This window comes from Symphodus melops (genome assembly GCF_947650265.1).
Source record: "Symphodus melops genome assembly, chromosome: 1".
Lineage (NCBI taxonomy): Eukaryota > Metazoa > Chordata > Actinopteri > Labriformes > Labridae > Symphodus > Symphodus melops.
The window spans coordinates 13,468,434-13,488,478 of NC_136691.1; the positions used below are offsets into that span (position 1 = coordinate 13,468,434).

At 39.2% G+C, this 20,045-nt stretch overlaps 2 protein-coding genes across 4 annotated transcripts in view; both read right to left on the minus strand.

The window, feature by feature from the left end:
• The window catches only part of stx7l (syntaxin 7-like), a 280,516-nt gene that overhangs the window by 29,075 nt on the left and 231,396 nt on the right, over nt 1–20,045 (minus strand). The gene's annotated exons all lie outside the window — the stretch shown is intronic.
• On the minus strand, nt 571–20,019 carry coq8aa (coenzyme Q8A-a). 3 transcript variants are annotated; one of them, XM_079367764.1, is made up of 17 exons: nt 19,762–20,019; nt 14,703–14,802; nt 14,068–14,150; nt 13,467–13,735; nt 13,188–13,338; nt 13,032–13,098; nt 10,234–10,299; nt 9,331–9,459; nt 7,540–7,625; nt 7,216–7,356; nt 6,918–6,999; nt 5,343–5,436; nt 4,163–4,304; nt 3,417–3,524; nt 3,217–3,282; nt 2,887–2,973; nt 571–2,459 (listed from the first exon to the last, which is right to left on the minus strand). In XM_079367764.1, the coding sequence occupies exons 2-17, from the start codon at nt 14,794–14,796 to the stop codon at nt 2,163–2,165; spliced, it is 1,962 nt and encodes a 653-aa protein (XP_079223890.1). In that variant the 5' UTR covers nt 14,797–14,802; nt 19,762–20,019; the 3' UTR covers nt 571–2,162. The 3 variants fall into 3 exon arrangements, with proteins under 3 accessions (XP_079223890.1, XP_079223888.1, XP_079223889.1); XM_079367762.1 differs by having other exon boundaries at nt 10,225–10,299; nt 19,762–20,018; XM_079367763.1 differs by having other exon boundaries at nt 10,225–10,299; nt 14,703–14,798; nt 19,756–20,018.

Sequence of the window (20,045 nt, forward strand, 5' to 3'; positions counted from 1 at the left end):
TGCAGCAATATCAGAAATGGTGAAATGGTTCTGCCTTTACTTAATGACCATTGTTGCTCAGGGATCTCATTCATCACTCCAATTTCTCCCACCTTTGCAAACAAGATAATGTTCATTAAAGTATGATTCAACATCTTTCAGCAAAAGCAGCCTGGAGAAAGGCTTTTTATGTTTCTTTTTTTTAGTAGGGGATAGTAGAAATTTGAATACATTTGAGATGACCAATAGCAACTGTGGTGTAACACACCACCACCACCTGCTGGACACTGATATGTTCTGCAACAGCATTTAGGTTACAAAAGACTTAAATTGATTGATTACATTTTGGATTTTTAAGCCAAATACAAAAAAGGTGATATTACTACTTGCTGAGTATGTGCATAATTAGCTTTTCTGTCTGCTGGTTTTATTTTATGTTTTCATTTCCAAGCCTTTCTGCCAGTTACCACATTGTTGGCCAAGACATTTCCATATAAGGAAGCCAACCTCTCCCTCTAACCTCTTGAGCAGCAGACACATTTTTTTTAAAACATTAAGAATAGCCCACACAAAACCACAGGGAGCCACATGACAAGTATAGAGCAAACATTTACTCTTTTATACATTATCCTCTTATCATGACAACTTTCAGTAAAGAATGCATTTCAGTTAGAAAACCATTTCTTCGCCAGGTCTGGATATGAAATATAAACATTTCTAGCTCAAAATCTCCCAAATAACCACAGGCACCTTGTTTTTGTGTCATTTTTCTTGTTTTGTTTTTCCTCAGCTTAACACGAGACACCAGTTAAACTATCTTCACACAGCAGAGCAGGGAGGACTTTCACAGGCACTCAGCAGCCAGGTGTGGAAGGATTAGACAAGAAAAGATTGCAAACACATTGTTGAAGCAAGGTGAGCCCACAAGCTGAGATTTTGTGCAAAATCAGGATGAGCTTCTTCCACCCTTGTAGTTCATCAACATTCATGGTTAAGATCAGGGCCACTGTATATGTAGGCTGTTATCTGACCATCTCTCCCTTATCTTCTTGCAGTAAGCAAAGTGGATCCACAAGGACTTATTTCTACATCAAATAATCTTCTACTAAAAGTTGAATAAAAGGAAAATCATGCTTTGGTGCGGAACATTTTCATCTGAGAGAATATACATTTTAGAACCACCATTTTTTGTGTAATACTCATGAGCTGAATCTAAAGATAAATCTTCAAATTGTAAAGGCAGGATCATCTACAGCAGCAACATAACACACACAGGTCTTGATTGATGTGTTAACAGTCTTTTGAAAAGGGCTGATTATTGAAAAAAAAAATAACACCATCCAGTCCATAGATTTGCCAGTTGAAATGAAAAAGAGCCAGTCCAGTGTGGATAGTTTACACAGAATTAAGGATACACTCACACTGTTTACGTTAATTCAGATCAATTCCAATTGGTTGTCCTTACTACAAACTGTTCGATGAAGCTGAACCTTGGTATCTCAATCATCAGATAATGTTGACTTTAATAATGTGCATTTGAACCGTTTTCACATAAAAACTGCTCATTTTGCCTTGTTTTTATATCTGTGCAATTTTATCAAATGTATTTGAAAATCAATACAAATAAAAAACATTTTTTACCCAGAAATGATGATACTTGTCAATACTGTCACTTATAAAGCCCATATATCATATCAATCCCATAATGTGGGTTCAAATTAAGATTTCTGTTCTGGGGGGTTTTGGTTCTGTAATCGATGAGATTTTTACAGTCAATTTCAAACATGGCTGTTGGTGCAACTTCCTTAAAGATCAATAAAGCACAGCAATACAAAACCCAAGTAGCAAATGCAAAAGTCACATTGATGCCATGAGAGATAAAAGTTCAACCTTTTCACATTCAAGTCACAATTTATACATTTCAACAAAACGTTGTCAGTCTGTTTTCTCAGGGCCGTACAAAGAGTTGGCATTAAAGCACTCCAGATGCTAAGTTGCTGCTCCGAAATGATGATGTAAAATGTGTAGGCGTCTTTAAAAACCTCAACATGCTGGGTTACTCAATGCAGGATGCCCTATGGCCAGTTAAGGTTGGGTAACACGGCCTCAGTTCTGCAGTTCTGTGTCTTCAACTATTGCTGTTGGCCCCATACATCCAATCTACCTGACAAATGATGACAGGCTTAGGTGGAGCAAGATGGCGGTGTGCGGCCCTCCCAGTACTTCTGGTACGCTATTTGGAACATGTCCTTGCACTGAAGCTTGGCGTTCAGACGGGAGCAGATGAGGAAGGAGCCGCCCATCTTACGGTGCAGGGAGTACGTCTCCTCGGGGGGTGGGGTTAGCCGATGTTTGAGCATCACTGGGATCAGGTTGTGGATTCTCTCGGTGGTGGACTGGGAGCCAAATTCAAAGGTGTCTGTGGAGGCGAAGGCCTCACCGAGGATCATAACAGCATCCACATGTGCATTTATCATCGCCTGGGGACAGAGAGAGAACAACACGCAGCACATTGAGTCTCAGCTTTTTCTGCCTGGAAACAAACAAAACAATTAATATTTCCACAGAAACATTTTTGGAAATTGACACAGAAGTATTTGAACTTTATGTTTGTGTAAAACCAACCCTTAAACACAAATGAGTATCTTAAAAATACATCAAGCAGCCTTTAACTACTGATGAAAGTACAGCTTTGAATGAACATTCACATGGACCAGTGCACCAAAATGACATAGTCCAACATCTGATGCACATTGACTTACAAGATGACATAAAACAGGAGGATTAAAGTATGACTGATCACTGGACTCTGAATTCTCTCACATTGATTGCAAGAACTAGATTCCAATTTTTCTTGGTGATGACTTGGATATTGGTAACATTTACAGCCCTTGTGTGTGACGGTACCTTAGACTCATAACCAGTAAGAAACTTCATGTCAATGGATTTCCTCAGAACTCCTTCTCTGTTGCCCTCTGCAGCTGAACGGATGATCTACAATCATAAACAGGTAAAAACATTTTCCCACTGTTATCACTTCAAATGTCCTCCCAGGGACACGTTTCAAAATCTAAGGCATGGTGATACATCTGTGGCAGAGAGAAATGTTTACGTTACATCTGAACAGGCGACTGACATGAATACAGGTTTGCACTAAGTCAGGCTGTTACGTCACAGCATCAAATATCCATTATGTTTACAAAGTTGTCACATAAGAATGAGGCTGACTGCGTTTACCTCTATGTAGACGTCTGTGAAACTCTGATCAAATCCTCTCGTGGCTCCAAAGTCCAACAGCGCCACCTGAAGAGAGAGAGAGACAATGAAGGGATTCATTTTTTTTTATTTTTACTTTAATCTCTCTGCCAAAAATATATGATATATTTTACAAGCAGTGGCTGAGGCAGCAGTAGTATTCATCCTGTAGACAGACTCACCTTGTGTGTTTGTGGGTCATACAAGAAGTTGGACCAGTTTGGATCAGTCTGCATGTATCTGAATTCAAACAGCTCTCTGAGGCATAACATCAAGATGTTCTCACAGATCTGAGACACAAACACACACACACGTAAGTTACATGCTTGTATACTGGTCTTTTTTTTTTTTTAAATCACAGATTATTTTTTTTAACACTTATTTTTATTAATTTTACTCACAACAAATACACAATACAATACAGTATTTTGTACAAACACATTACAATAAGACAGAAAGAGATATAAATAAATCAATGAAAATAAATCAGCACATTCAAACAAGTGTCATAAATACTTCGAGCCTGTTGGAAGAGTGAAGGTTACTTACTACAATGCATATTTCATCATGAATGATGTTTGTGTCCCTGTGTACTTATATATGTTAACCATTTTCCCCAGCCTTTAGTAAACTGTTCTTCCTTAATTTTCAACTTATCGGATATCTTTTCCATTACAAGGATATTGTCTATGATTGATAGCCACTGCCTGAATCACGGAATATTTTTAATGGTGAATGGAAGCAGACACTTGTGAAAGAGAGAGAGTCGAAAGGACAGAAGACTGAAGGTAGAAGCAGTTCCCTTCCTGACCAGATGGATCAGAGAACGAGAGACTGGTTTTTTTCACATCTGGTCTGGTCTGGCTGTGAAACTGAATTGCCTTTCTGGGATTAATAAAGTAATCTGAATCTGGTTCATTAGCTGTACCTCGTTCTTCAGGTCCTGTGTGAGGCTCTCAGCTTGTTCCAGTGGAAACCCAGGAACCAGCTCTGTGGTCAGGACGTGACTGCTGCTCAGTTCCTCTATCACCTCTGGGACATAGAAGAATGGATGGTCTTTTAAGAGCTCCCTAAATCAGACAAGTAAACACAAATAAAGCAGCATTAAAAGCAGACACATTATGCAGGTTTTCCTTTTTTAGGATTAAATCTAGACTTTGTAAACTTGGTCATCACTATGAAGACAAAGCAGCAGTGTTAAATGGCTTACAACAGGAATAAAAGTCATTCAATGAAAGCCTGGGTAGACAAGTTTAGGGAAACCAACACTGAAAAATGCCAAAGCCACTCCCACAAAAAAAAGTGAACATGCTCGGCCTCCTCACAGCTACAGGACGAGTCCATTGTAGAGTGGACCCACTGAACTCATCAGCTACTTTACTGCCGGTCTTTACTGAGACTAGTTTAACGAAGGCTCCACTCATGCACAGACAGTCCACAGCAGAGTGTGCAGGCAGGCTGGTAGGTCCAATCATATCAGTTTGTCCAAATGAAGTAAATGGCGGGGCTAATAACAGGCATACAACAGCTGACGAAAATTCAAATATTTTAAAGAAATATGACAAAAAATTTGAAATGAATCACATATCCTTGCTTTAAGTTAAGGGACTTATTATCTAAACCGTTTAGTAAAAAAAACAAACAAACCTTAAAATGGATACATGTAATTAGTTACACAAGATAAAACAATCCAGAAACGTATGCCAGATACTGTAAATGCAGTGTTTTTATGTGCACCTACAGTATATGGGACTTCAAGTACATTTTTGCTGACAAAACAAAACCCTTTGACCTGACTCTTTCCACACTAGGTTCAGCACTCTGACATGTTCGTGGAAAAGAAAACAGCAGAAGAAGAAGAAGAAGAGTGCAGGTGGAGCAACACGTGTCTTCATACACTTGAAGTCAAGTGAAGTTAGTCAGAGTCAAGTGTCATCTGCACCACCAGCCCCCCCCCCCCTCTGGCAATAACTTCTTATGGTATAAACAAGCAAGAAAAAAAGTAGCTGGTATAAGGTCATATGCTGGACATCTCACTTCAAATAATGAGAGCCTTCACATGTTCACATTGCTATTGCAATTTTTGTGCAGCCATATGTATAACTCACCTGAATTTCTTTGCACACTGGGCTTCTCTGATATAATCACACTCTAGTGCCAGCTCTCTTCTCATCACGTCTATCAGGTGCTCTGGAAACAGGCCTAAAGAAAAACAAAGACCACAACAAACAGGGAGAGCATGTCAGCTCAATTTTAATATATTTTCTAAAGCCAGTAACTCAGGAGCAAATAAAGGAAAGCGTGAAAAAGAAAAGTTTGAGAGGAACAAGCTCACGACTAAGGCTAGCACTTTTGCACTGTTGCTAAGTGCCAGTCTATGTAAGAACTGAGGAAGAGAGGTGACGAGCACAACTCGGGTTTTAAATGCAATGTGAGGGTACACAGCATCATGGGGATCATGGACATTAAAGAGAAATGTTTGGCTGTTTTTACAGTCTGCCATGCAGGGGCAAGCCCTTACGAATCTTTGAATAACGTCTCCCCACAGTTCAAACACCCCGACTCTTACTTCTGTTTCTGACACCACGCCTGCAGAAACTCATTACTGCTGCCAAATGCACACTTCCTCTGTCCCACCTCCTCTCTATATTCATTCAATAACACCGCTCATAAAAGTTATAACTACATTAACAGTAAATGTAAACATAAGAAGATGCTGATGTTGTCACTTTTACATTGTGGCAACAAATGAGTTTAATAAAACCACACATGCCCTATCACACTTGATAGCGTTAGCTGTTGATTTCAGCTGCAATTAAAAAGAGCAACACTGACGCTAGTTTAGTTAGTATTGATTTAAGATAAAAAACTTTTAACTATCGAGCTCGATCCCTTCACAGCTTTCCTCCAAAAATAAAATCCTATTTAAAACTGCTGCCCACTCATAGGCTACATATTTACATTCAATAAAGATGTGACCGTATCTCTGACTGTTTTATTAAAAAGAAAAACATATTTAAAGATTTAAGAGTGATAATGGCAATCAAGTTCTAGTGAAGAGATGTACAGAGGAATTATATTACTAAAGGAGAGAGGAAAGGAGAGGAGGAGGCCATGTTAGCTAACTTTAATGTTTTACTAGTTTATGTAGGCTACTTCTTTGATAAACACTGATTTCTGTTGTACTTATGCACAGTCTAAATTTAGTTTGTAAGATGAATAGGTATAAATGAGGCCTCAAGTGTTTGTCTCTGGCTCAGAGCGACTCATCATCACGCGGACTGAGTATCTACGTGTGTATGTGTATTTGCAGCAGAAGGAGGGCATACTGCTGGCCTGGATCACATATTTCCCAACCTGATATTCATAACCCAAATATATCTGTTTGGCAGGCCAGTCTGTGCTCAAAGCGGAAATTATCTTATCTTAAAAAAAGGGGCACTTTCTCTACAGAGGACTAAACGTCGGGGGCTCAAGGCCCTTTTTATTTCCTGTGTGCACGTTTCTGATAGAGAGGTATGCAGTGTTTCAGGAGCAGGAGATGTTATGGGATAAAGAGTTTGAAGTTACCAGCATGTGTGTGTTGTTTGTGTGTGAATAACAAGGTAAGCATGTTTGTGTTTTGATGCACGAGGACAGTTTCACCAGGCAGTATGTGCACGTGTACGCCAGTGAGTGTGTACCTTCAGGCAGGGCATTGCTCATTTTCAGCACAGTCATCAAGTTGTTGACGTCACTGTTGATACTCTGAGCCACACCGGGGTACTGGAGATAATAAAAAAAGACACAGAGGGAAGAAAATGTAAAAAAAAAAAAAAAGAAGAGAGAATATTTGGCATACAATGATGCAGAAAGCATATTTACATCACTTTGAAGCTATTGTAAGGAGAGAAACAGATGGATGACAGACACACTACAGTTGTAATGTTTAACTTGACAACATGGGACATTACGGTGTAAACACACATGTTCACACTGTACCTGTATTTTCATGGCCACCTCCCTGCCATCCTTCATCCTGGCCAGGTGAACTTGACCAATGGACGCTGCAGCGAACGGACGCTCCTCAAAAGACTCCAGTTTGTCCCTCCAGTTTGGACCCAAGTCACTGTTCAGTGCTTTCTGCACATAGATAACAAAGTTTATACTTTGTCGCCAACTTACTGACAGTTCAGTTTCATTTATTGTGTCGAAGACTATCCAAATTTGCAGCTTTTAAAAAAAAAAATGGAATTAAAGTGGATTCACAGACTTAATAGCCCTCATACAATTCAAAAGTGTAAAGAATAATAAAAAGAGACTGACCGTCATTTGTTTGATTGGCATGAAGTCAGCACTCTGTCTAACACGCTCAAAGATCTTGGCGAGTTCCGGGTTGATGAATGCATCATCTGTAATACACGACACCCAAAATTGTCTCAACTTCACACTGAGTTTAGCAGTGCTACAGTTCTACATGCAACATTTAGAATCGTTTTGAAATCGAAAATTGATTCTGAAATGTATCCACCCAAGAATCAAAATCGAATCAAAGACACCCAAAGATTCCCAGTCCTAGTTTCATTAAATGTTATTTTGGAAATATGTGCTGCAGAAATTGAAAAAATTGTTTGGTAACACTAATAAACAATATTTACAACATGCAAGGTGTTTTGAATATATCTAGTGCAATACATTTATTCAGCCCATGTCACTTTCAGCTTAGTGTATATTTAACTGCATACTGTCTATTTATACTGCATTATTGATCCATATTCATATTCTTATTGTTAAATTTAGTCATAGTGTTTTGTATATTTGTATAGTTTTGATATGGCATCTATTGAAATGCTCTAACAGTATTTTGTTGTACTTTTACAATGACAATAAAGATATCTTATCTTATCTTATAAAGTCTAACAGCACTGCACTTTTAACTACATTTATATTAGAGTTCATGGGATACCTCCTGTCCAATCAGAATCAGGATGACAAATGTTTCTTTCAAAGTTCTTTTAAATGTTTCAGACCCCTCTTGGTTTAAACTATTCTGGACTGGCACCAAAGGGAGCAAAGGTTGGATGCATAATCATGCCGTCATATCTATATCCTGTCCTAACAGCTAAGTGTCAGCTGTTGGCAAAGACCCTTCACAGTGATTATCATCCTACAGATATTCTGTCCTCTGCTTATGTTTCAATGTTCTCCGATTCCTTTCATTCAATAACACTTTAAATCTCCCTCTCTATTGAAATAGTGGCGACATTTGTTAGTCCAGCTATTGAAAACTACTATGACCTTCTGGTCCAAGATTTAAGCACCAACTTGTCACCACCATATAAATAGTTGTGAGGCAGCGCCAGTTCTATAAAAATAATCATACACATGGACCTAAAGTCATCATACTGTGTTGAAACCTGTTTTGCAAAAATCCAGCAGCTAAGTGTCTGTTTCTCATCTAGTGATGTTTTTGTGGCTAATTTACACCGCGCTGTTTGTGTAAAGTTGACCATAGCATATGCTGCACTCGCAATGTAAATGCCAAAGGACAGAGGTCACCAGTCAAGGTCAGGCAGTTGGCACTACAGTGATAAATATCAGTGAGGCTGTGTTTATCTCTCCTGACATAACGAGCTCTGGGCCAGGACTTTCTAGTTTAACTCTTTCTTGCTCATATGTGCAAAAGGCAAATATAAACTTCCATAATACATTTTTCTGCTAAGCTGATACTACCTTTATTAACGTCTGCAGGTCACATGTTAATGCTAGAAGTGGAACGCTGACAGTGTGTTACAAACCTGCAACTGAATTTGTTCATGTAAACTGGACTCTTGGCAGAAAGGCTTTTACAATAAGAAGATTTCTGTGTCTACTTTCCTTGGTAACAATGGTCCAGGTTTTTAGGTGTAGAAACTAACTTTTAAAAACAACATCACCAGAATATATATTTTATATGTCAAGCCATATCTCTATACGCATCTCTTCCCTGTTGCTGTTTTGTTTCCATGCTGCATCAAATTCCTCTTTTTTTTTTTTTTATCTCCACCTCTGAGTCCAAGTCAACAGCTTCTTTTCTAAATGCTGTGATGCATGTCTGCATGTCTCTGTGCGCCACACCTTGAATACTGAGCATCTGTCCCAGCTTTAACGCAGCTCCTCTGACTTTGCACAGAGTTCTGACGATGCGCTCGGCATTGGCTTCAGAAAGGAAAGGGCTGGAGTCCAGAACGCCTTGCTTTTTGTCACCTGCAGGAGCACAACACACACAGAGTTATTGGCATTAAGTATTTATACGGTGATGTCGATCAAGGTCAAGTTTTATCTAGAAGTCTTTAATAACTGAAACATTTTATTTTATGTTCAGGCAAGGTCCTTTGACACTGATCAATATAAACTATCAATAATTAAATGCTCATGTTAATAACCAACTTGTGCATGTGTTTGTGCCTTCACTCCAGCAGACGTGTTTTTATGTCAGTAGGTCATCAGGGAGTGTGTTTTTAGTGAGGCTAAAGCAGCCTCTACAGACTTTAATAGAGATTTACTCCACCCACACACACTTACAAGTGTGTTAAGAGTGTCCCTAGTGGGATTAACTCACACACATAAACAGCCACAGACGCACTGATGCTACAGATTGACGACAGAACGACGTTTCAGATTAGCTGCGTTTTCAGATTAGCAGAGTGACTGGGCAGTGCAGGAATGTCTGTGAGGAAAGGAGGAAGCTTAACTGTTGTCAAACAAAAAGTGTGTAGCATGTCACAACAAGCATAAAGGCTTGGTTCTTTAAAATTACATCAGCTTTTAAAGGGGTGTTACTCAACAGGAACAGAGTTGCAAAATCACTTGAAGATCAACATGAGCCAACGATAAACAAAAAACAGAAATCCTTTCTTTACAGGAAGCAAATTCACAGAAATGGTCTGATGTGTTTTTTTTTAGATTGTTAATGTTGTTTCTACATAAGTACAAGAAGCTATTAGTAAATAAGTTGTTAGTCAATGATACCTTCCACACCATTGATTCCAATGGTCTTCTTGGCAACTTCAGCAAGAGCGCCAATACTCAAACCGACAGCTAGACCTGGTAGAAACAAACAGACAAATTAATGTGGACATCAAAATACAAACAAGGTCTACTAAAACAGATCATAAAAGGTGTTTATCTCACACACAAACAGTCCAACCCATGACATCAGGGAGACATAACAGCAAAGAGTCAGCTAGTGGTGCAGTAAAATCAGCCCTTTAGGAGGCAGTGTGTGTACTGGCTGTCAACTGCCTCAATGACACCTTCCCCATAAAGCTGTCTGAACATTTCACTTGTGTATAAGTCAGGTCAGTAAGCAAAGTCATCCGTGCCCTCTGAAGAATGGTATGCCCATCAAAAGAACACGAAAGACAGAACACGTAGTATGCCACATACTGCAGAAGACACAGTAGGTTGGAGGTTCGACACCTTGCTCCTGCAGTCACGCGTCACAGCGAGGTGAATGCATGAGATTAGTTCAAACTGATGGACACATTTGATAGCAGCCTCTGCCACCAGTGTGTGCACGCAGGGTGGGTGAATGTGAAATGTTCCTTTACATAGACAGATTACATAAATATGGGATTTGCTCTTGCTTTGATTGACACCTGCAAAAGCCCAACTTCTGCCACCAAACAGAGGAAATAGAAATCTACGTTTTGTGAGATAATTAAGGAAGGGACAAATCTGCACAAGGTTGGGACATTTTTCCAAGCCTGGTCTCTGACTTACATAACTGCATTACATAATCATTTAGTGAGGAGCTACTGAAGCAACAAATCTGACATCCAACAATGGAGGCACAATCAGGACAGAGTCTGCTTTCAATGTCTCACATGCAGGTTGACCATTTGAGTGCTTCTTCAAAACACGTGTCATCACCTCGATTGTGGGAGACAGGTTGGACCAGAGGGAGTGAAGGTGTGCAAAACACTTCCTGAGAAAAGTGTCGAGCTGTGACCCTCATATGTCTTCTTGTACAATCTGACTGAGTTGTATCATCACCATTCTTCAAAGTACTCTATCATTTCACTGTTTTGATCTTCCTGCTTTATGGGGCTCTAAGATGTAAAGTTAAACCCAAACATGCGACAAAGATGGCGATGAGCAAGCGCTGTGCCACGACATGTCTGTGACCTCAAAGTGTCAACTCTCGTCCAAACAGGGATCAGCATTTCCTGCAGCCTTCGAGTGACAACATTTTTTTCCACAACAAGCACACATATCTGTCAATCATTTGAGCTGCTTGTTTACGGACTCAGAGCTGTACACCACCTTCCTACTCCTTCACTTGCTATTCAGGACAAAGGGTACTCAAATACAGTACTCTTTCTAAAAAACACAACATTAGTTTTATATAGCGCTTTCTGCACTCCTTCAAAGCTACATTCTTTACCTCCATTTGAGGTTGTGGATTTACCATCTAAAATCTTAAACTACAATGCATGTCTCAGTTTGTCATGTTGTTGCAGGAGAGTGAAGGACAGGTCGAGGCAACACTCGTCCACCCCTCCCATCCACTACTACATGTGAATGTTACCACTGTCAACATGCTGAATCAACACCACTTTGCCTTATGGTTCTTTTTTCCCCCCTTTTCATTCATTTGTGCAGGGCTGCAGCTAAACTTCTGCTTGCATTTGTGTTGGCTTTCCATTTGGACTCATGTGAGACTCCGCTCTGGGTTCACTACAGTGCACAGTTGATGTTTTTCCATCCCTCTGCACTTCGAGCTTTTCTGTGCAACTTTCCGCCACCTGTTCACTTATCCATCTTCTGACTGAAGAGGAGCTACAAGCTGCTGAGTTACAAGCTCCTATCTCTCATGCTAAACTACGTGTGTGGATACTGGTTAGCATTTTGCTGTGCTTGTGTATTCATTTTAGCCTCATCGCTGAAACAAACATCCTTTCAAGATACAGCTTTGACAAAAAACAAACCAATTGTTGTACCTGCATTAAATCAGAATGAATTTTTTGGCCTTACAACTGTAAAAAAAAAAACAACATTTATTTTTATTTCCATTTGGAGTTTCATTCCCTTTCTTTCAGACTTACTTGATATTGGAGTGACAGGTTTTTGTTTTGTTACAGAAAATTAGCCTGATAAAAACAGGCATCATGGGGAAATACAAGAATGACTAACAAGCGAATACAGATTCCATTAAAATGTTGTTGTGATGCTCTGTAAAATTATCTTGACAGCAACGAGACAATACACGCCAAATACACTTGACATATTTTCGAAAAATGTTTGTTAAAGAGCAAGTCCAGGGTATACCACTCATCTGTTAGGATTCTCTTACTTACTTTAAGACTCTCTATGTGAGTTGTGTTTATCGGGCTGTATTTATGTCTGTTTACTGTACAAGCATTGACAGGTGTTGTGTTGAGGTCAGTCGTTGCAACGACCTTGAGAAGGTCATTCACTGACACAACAACACTGACTGCTCTAAACCCAGTGACCCCAGCTTATTGAGGGAGACAGTAAAGCTTCAGATATAAATGTTAAGATTAGGTTACAGAGCTTTGCTAGCTCAATTTGTGTCTATTTTATAACAACTTTTTGACAGCTGTAAACCAAGCCACATTATGTTTGATTTACTCTTCTCTCTATCAGGTTTCTTTAAACAAATATTAACAGAGCCATTGCGTCGCATCTGCTTTGTGTATAAGAACAAGGATAAGATTCATCTTACTGATTGCTCAGCCTTAAATGCATCTATCCACAGAAGCAGATAGGAAATCAGCCAAGAATCAGACAGAATAAGACCTAGGTTATTGTACCTCCAAAGTTGGCCAGTCTGCCGAGCCGGGTCACTGGCACTTTCCTTTCCCTGGCTCTCTCACTCAACTGATGAAGAGAGAAACAGTGTGTATGGATAGGTAAATGAGCATATAAATGTCTGTGTTTAAGAATAGAAACTGCAGAGCAGGTATTACCATCTGCTTGTGTGGTTTGACCTCAGTTCTCTTGCTCTGTCTGGCTTTCTCGATGTCTTCAGCCGTCAGCCCCCCGACAGTAGATGGGTCCTGATGGTAGCTCCTGAGCTGACTGACCTGATGCTGACTGTATAGCTTTCCAAATAAGTGCCTGTATAAATGAAGATGCACAATGAGATGTCTGCCACACCAAAAGAAAAAGTGGTTACCTAACACATGCCAGCAAACCATTGAAACCATTAATAAATTAGACTAAAACTCAAATAACAGAGCTTATACCTGGAATCTTGGTGGTAAGATCTGATGGGTCCACTAAACTGTTTGCTGGGATCTACGTATCCCTCAAACAAAGACTGTTTTCCACTGGCATGGCTTGTTCCTGCTGTTGATGTGCCAACATGGACTCCTGTGTGATCACTACTTCCTGTTGGATCCGTTGTAAAATCCACACCTTCGTCCCTGAACTCTGATGCTGCAAATTCACTTTCATCTTGAGGAAAATCGAATTCTGACTGAGATGAAGAGGTCTGCTGCTGGCCAGACAAGTCCTGCACAGATGTACACATTTCACGTAAGGTAGATTTATACAGCAGTTCACCAGACACAAAGTGTTTCCACCACACGTCCTCCTACTCTGTTTCAGACTACAAGAGGGTTTCTTTAAGACCAACATAATGAAATAGTATAATTGTTTGAATTAAAGACAGTATAGTTTATTTTTATAAAAATACAAGACACCTTTATCTATTAGAATTGCATTTTTTTTTTAAATCACAATATATAATTGTAGAAAAAAAATTATTGCAATTTCAATTTTTTCCAATATGGTTCAGCTCCAAGTCAAATATGCTGTTTTCATCAATGCAACACATTCCCACACCTGCATCTTCATCATAGCAGCAGAGAGGCCTTGTTCTGCTACTGCTTGGACACTTTGGACTGCAGCACCAACGCCTGGGATCCCTGCGATGCAAGTAACAAAGAAATACTCTTATTAGCTGATACATACACTACAAACCAACCATACAGGATCTTTTTGATTTTTTGGCCAATAATAAGTGCTTAGTACTGCATTTAAACAGATAACCTATAACATACATAATGTTGGAAAATCTTGGAATAACAATCTTAAATCTGAAAACATACTGAATCTCTAGAATCCTACCCTAGCAGTACCTTTAGCTAACAGGTTAAGCTAGCCACCGCTTGGTATGTCCTACCGTTAGCAGGTTAGCTAATCTCCATGGTTTAAATACAGTATCCTTAATTATCTAACAAATAATAACTTAATTAACTCAACTTTATTTAAGCTTTCTCATTGTATAGCAGGCAAAAAAATACATATTATTGTATCTAAGTAGCCTTCTTTCTGACACTACTTTGAAACAATGAGTAAAGCTTGTAATCAGCTAGCCTGTTGTATTTGAGCGACAGGCAGACAGACAGACAGACAGACAGACAGACAGACAGACAGACAGACAGACAGACAGACAGAAATAGGTGTGATGTAGTTACCTGTTCCACTTCGTATGGTGCTGCTCTGAGTCTCTACAATCGCCTGGCTTAATTTAGCCAAGCCTCTCATCAGTAACATCATGTCGCCCGCCATGACTGACTATGCAGACAAGACAGAAGGGTAGACAAATTTAAAAAGACAGAAAATACAGAGATACGAAGGGATTGATATCACATTCAGTTATGTAACTGAAGAACTACTCTGTTAGAAAGGAGAGGTGAACACATTTTACAGAGACTGTAAGCATGAACTTGTCATTAAAGATAAAAGGGACTGAGACAAAGATATTCAGATGTTCTAAACGGAAAGAGTCGAAGAGAGGCTATCTTCGACAGCTGTTATATCTTGGGATAACTTTAATACTCTGTCTAAAAATACACAACCTGCCATTCCAGTCATGAGCACCACGCATGATACACACACACACAAACTGAAAAAAGGAATCCTGTGCATGCATCTGTGCTGTAAAGATATGTGTATGTGGCTCTGAAGTGGATCTTAGATGTCACTTGAAACTAGGAGGTGGGGGGCGGGGTGGGGGCGCTATTTCTGCATAAGCCAATGTGTGCACATGCTGGGTTAATGTGCGAGGTTTGCAGACTCACTCGCCTGTTTCTATCTGCTGCTGATAAAACCTTCCATCGTCTTCAGAAGAATAAATCTGTTGTCTCTTTTACAAGGAGTATTGACATGCCAATATTAGGTGGAGCCATTAAAGATACAAACAAAAGCTCATTAAAATCTTCTCATCTCAGTTTCTTATCTAAACAACAGGGCGCCTACCCACTGCATTCTTCACGGTTACAATCCGAAGCTTTGCTGAAAGTGTTTCTTATTGTGTATCGATACAGGTGCTGTTTTGTGGGTGTGACAACGTGCTTCGACACAGCTCGGTTGCGATTCAGGCCAGTGGAAAAAAGCTGTTGCTGAAAAAGTCAGAGCAAAATGTGTGTGTGTGTTTGGCTGTTGCCTACACACACACAATGAGTCGGTAAGTGGGTCATCGGTCCTCCTTTAGGAACACTGCGTATTTTAGACAGAGGACTGAAGACAGTGGGTGTTGTGTGTTGTGACACAAAGGATTAAAAGCCAGACTAAAGCCATAATAATAAAATGCCCCGGTATTTTTAAGTCACATTTCAAGCAAGAATTGTGCTATTATTTTCATGTCCATCTTTTTGTGTACATGAACATCCCTCCCTTTCTCAGCAGCTCTGTGTGTTCATTTAGGCTAGTGACTAAGCACGTCTATTTTCTAATACAGAGCTGGAGGCCTCAAAGAGAGAAAATCAGGCACAGGGGGACAGATGGAGCAATACTTTGTTAGCAAGCATATGCCTGTGTTAACAGTTAAAATCAGCTTAATGTAAATAGCTAAAATATCAGCTGAATCACTGATGATTTCAACATTCAGTACAGCAACACAAAACAACTGGGTTGTAATTATGAAAAAATATGAACTGAGTCAGAAAGTGACAAAGCCCACACACATTACAAGCCCTCTCTAGATTCTGCAAGGTTGCAACATTGTTATGTCGTTGCGATCAGTGTTGTCATTTTTTTTTTTTTTGTCAAAAAAAAACATCACTGAAAATCTGCTCCTGTATGGGCTTCAGTCAGTGATGTTACAGATGATTTGATTTTGAAATGTTTGAATTACATTGAGAAAATTGATCCCACAGGGTAACTGCGGTCTCTTAGAAGACAATCACATGATGGAGAAATTTTAGTTGGGTAGGAAATAAAGGTTTAGAAAAATCTGACACTGTTGGCTCAATGTAAGTATCTTGGTTATAGACTGGAGGCCATCCTAACGCCACCATTGGTTTGTAAATGCCAGCTTGACGCCTTGAGATTGACATTTCGGTGCGGCCATCTTTGTTTTTTGGAAAACCAATAGTGACTGTACACTGTGTTGATATAATAATTATATTAATAATAATAATTTATACTTTATTAATCCCACGAGGGAAAATTCGGTTTACACTCTGTCTAATGAACAGACACATAGGTCGAGATACACACTCATGCGCAAAAAGGGTCCTAGTGACATGCATTAATGGAGAGGTCTCAGAGTGAGGGGGCTGCCCACAGCGAGCGCTTCAGAGCAGGTTTTTTGGGGTTCGGTGCCTTGCTCAGGGGCACCTCGGCAGGACTCAGGAAGTGGACTGGCACCTCTCCAGCTACTAAACCAGTTTCCGGACTTGGTCGGTGCGGGGACTTGAGCCGGCGACCCTCCGGTTCCCAACCCAAGTCCCTACAGACTGATCTACTGCCGCCCCCATATGAATTGTAACGTCTCTTTATTGGCTGAAAGGTTATAAATAACAAAAAGAAACCACCTTCAGCATATCCAGCTTTCTGGTCAATTTTTGTATGTATTAGAGGAAACTTGATAACGAGTGAGGGCATAAACTCATCTGGAAAATGTTCACTTATAGCTTCCCCTAAATCACTGTCTATGTTGGGTCTTAATTAAGAGATCAATGGAGAGGGACTCCACATTTTAAATAAAGTTTACACATATTTAAACTCAGTTCATTTGCCTCCTTCCTTACAGAAAAAATCCAGGAAATAGGAGGAGCTTGTATTCCCAGGATATCAAGTCTGTACTGTCCTTGTATACTCTTCAAACCAATTTAATTAGCAAGACATAATTTGATCTCATTAGCTCATAAACCTTAGACCTTATTTTGTGCTGCTATTTCATGGTACTCCTGCTGCCTTACTTTTCTGCTCACAGGCTTTCCCCCACATGTCCATGAACTGTATTACTTATGTCACAAAGACAAATATCTATAAAGCCCACAAGTAAGCAATTATATATTCTATTATTATAAAAGCTCCCATTTTATTGGGATTGGAGAACTGTGAGGTTCTTTCTAACACACTTGTCAAGCGATGTCAATCCAATTAAACAATGAGACTACTTCCATCCATTTACGATCTAAAACTACTTTGAGTTTATTAAACACTGAATGCTTCTGGAGCAAAAATGCTTTCTCAATCTTGAAGATCATCGAACACAGGGGTTCCCAACACTTTGCCATGCCAAGGACCCCATTATAGTAGCTTAAGCCTCAGACGAGAAGCCACACTCGGGCAAAAGGTTTTCACTTCCTTGTACATTATGATGAAATAAGAAGAATTTAACATAAAACTTGCCTAGTTTCCATATTTTTTATTGACAATGAACAATCTTGTTGTTCATTTATTTAATTCAGCTACTTTTTTTAAAAGTACACGTCTCCTGTTGTCACAGTAATCATCATCATCAGAAATAATAGCAGTAAAGTTTTCTGTTTTTAATCATTTTTTATTGAATGGTCAAAGCAAAAAGCAAAGAAAACTGTGTATTGATTTTTTTTTTCTATCGGGCAGAAATTGGTGTTTATTGGAAAACATAATTTTTTGATTAACTTTCCATGAGTCAGACTGTTTTTTTTTGTTTCAATAGGTACAGTATATTTTCTGAATCAATAAAAGCATCTCAACTTTCTTGAACAGAAGACAAACCATTTTCACATATTTAAACATTGACACAAACATGACATATGGTCTGAAACTTTCTTAAAGATATTTTTAAAAGCACAGTGGCTTTATGGTGAATACAATACAACAAAGCCTCTGTAGTTGTCTAGTGCCGTCCATAAGCTGGTGACTCACTAATATAAAATAGCCAGGCATGGAAAATATCTAGTCACTACCTTTAAATACAGATCCTGAGGCTAGACGTAGGCTTTTCTTCCATGACAGTACAGTGATTTACCACAGCGTCAAGCGTCATCACAACTAACAAGTAAAACGTGCAGAGCACCATGTTTTCCTCAACGACTCAGAAAGTCCTCCTCTTATTGCACGTTTCCAAAGGATTGTTGTGTAAAACCAAGTCGTGAAACCTTAAAGGAATACTTCAACATTAAGAAAGAGATGCAAGTTCAGTAGTTTTGTGGGACACCTTATCCACTGTCCTTTAAAGAAGAACAGGAAAACTATAATTGACACAGTTTTAAAACTGAGAAATCATTTGGTTTGCTGACTGTATGTGAAAACATGAGTCTTTCTGTTTTTCTTATGCGAACGCAACTGTGATACTTTGACAAGCAGATAGATGCTCAGCTGCCAGTTTGCATGGATTTAAAGAAAATAAAAAGGAATCAAGCTTCTTAACAATTACTGTATAAGTTCTGACACTGAAGAGTCACCATTAACATTAAGCCTGACACTGACACTAAAAACACACATGTAAGTGCTATTTAATAAACAAACTTTTAAAGCAAACACTGATCAGATGAATTCAAACAGACTATGCCTCTTGTATCATTTCATGATTTGCCAATATACTTAACCATAGGTCATATAGGTCAATGTAAAAAAATAAAGTTTGATATAATGATAATGTTAAATATTATGTTCAGTGTGTAAACCATACCCAAACTATGTGTACAAGTTGTATTATCTTCTAATTGAAAAGTAAATATTTCACATGAATGCATCCACTTCATTTTGTATAAACCAGGCTAAATATACATTTCCATTTTAAAATGTAGTAACGTTTGTATTCATAGTTCTAAATATGTCACATTTTTAGAGTTTCACTTCACTTTATTGTTCTTTTACATAATGAAAACTCTCCATTTAAAATAGTGTTTCTAAACTTCCTCGTGGGCGTGTTGCCTTCTCGACAATAACAAGCGCGTGCCACGTTGGGATCAAAATAAACAAGATAGTGTCCTTAAAACTTGAAATCGCTTTAACTAATTTTGAAGCTGCCTCGAAAAGATGATTTATTGAAAAAAAAAAAAAAACCGAGCAGGTTTTAAATTGTTTAAGGTTCTTCCACGGATTCCATCCCCGCTTGCTAAAGTTTGCAGACATGGACGTCGGGCACGTCAGCACGCGCTGCAGAAGATTTGGCACGTTCAAACATTTGGAGGTCGAAGCAACAACGATTAGGATTATGACTGGACTCGTGCAACACACAACAAAATCCCACTATTCTGTGCATATTTATGAGCTAATGCATGCCTTATCTATGGAGATATTTCAGACACTCACCAACAGCAGTCGTGCAGCGCCTCAGCTTGTATCACCAACTCTGTCAGATGAGGTCAACGGAGAGGACGAGTCAAAATGTCCAATCTTTATTTATAACAGACAGAACTGCACGTTCACGTTTGGTTTTTTTGTCCTAGCAGCATGAGTTGCAGGTTGTTTGTGTGTGTCGCACCCCTCTTCTTCTTCCTCCTCCTCCTCCTGCTGCCAGCGTGTAATCCTGTTTGCCTCTCTCTCTCTCTCTCTCTCTCTCTCTCCCACGAGGTCAAACCTTATTTACCAACTGT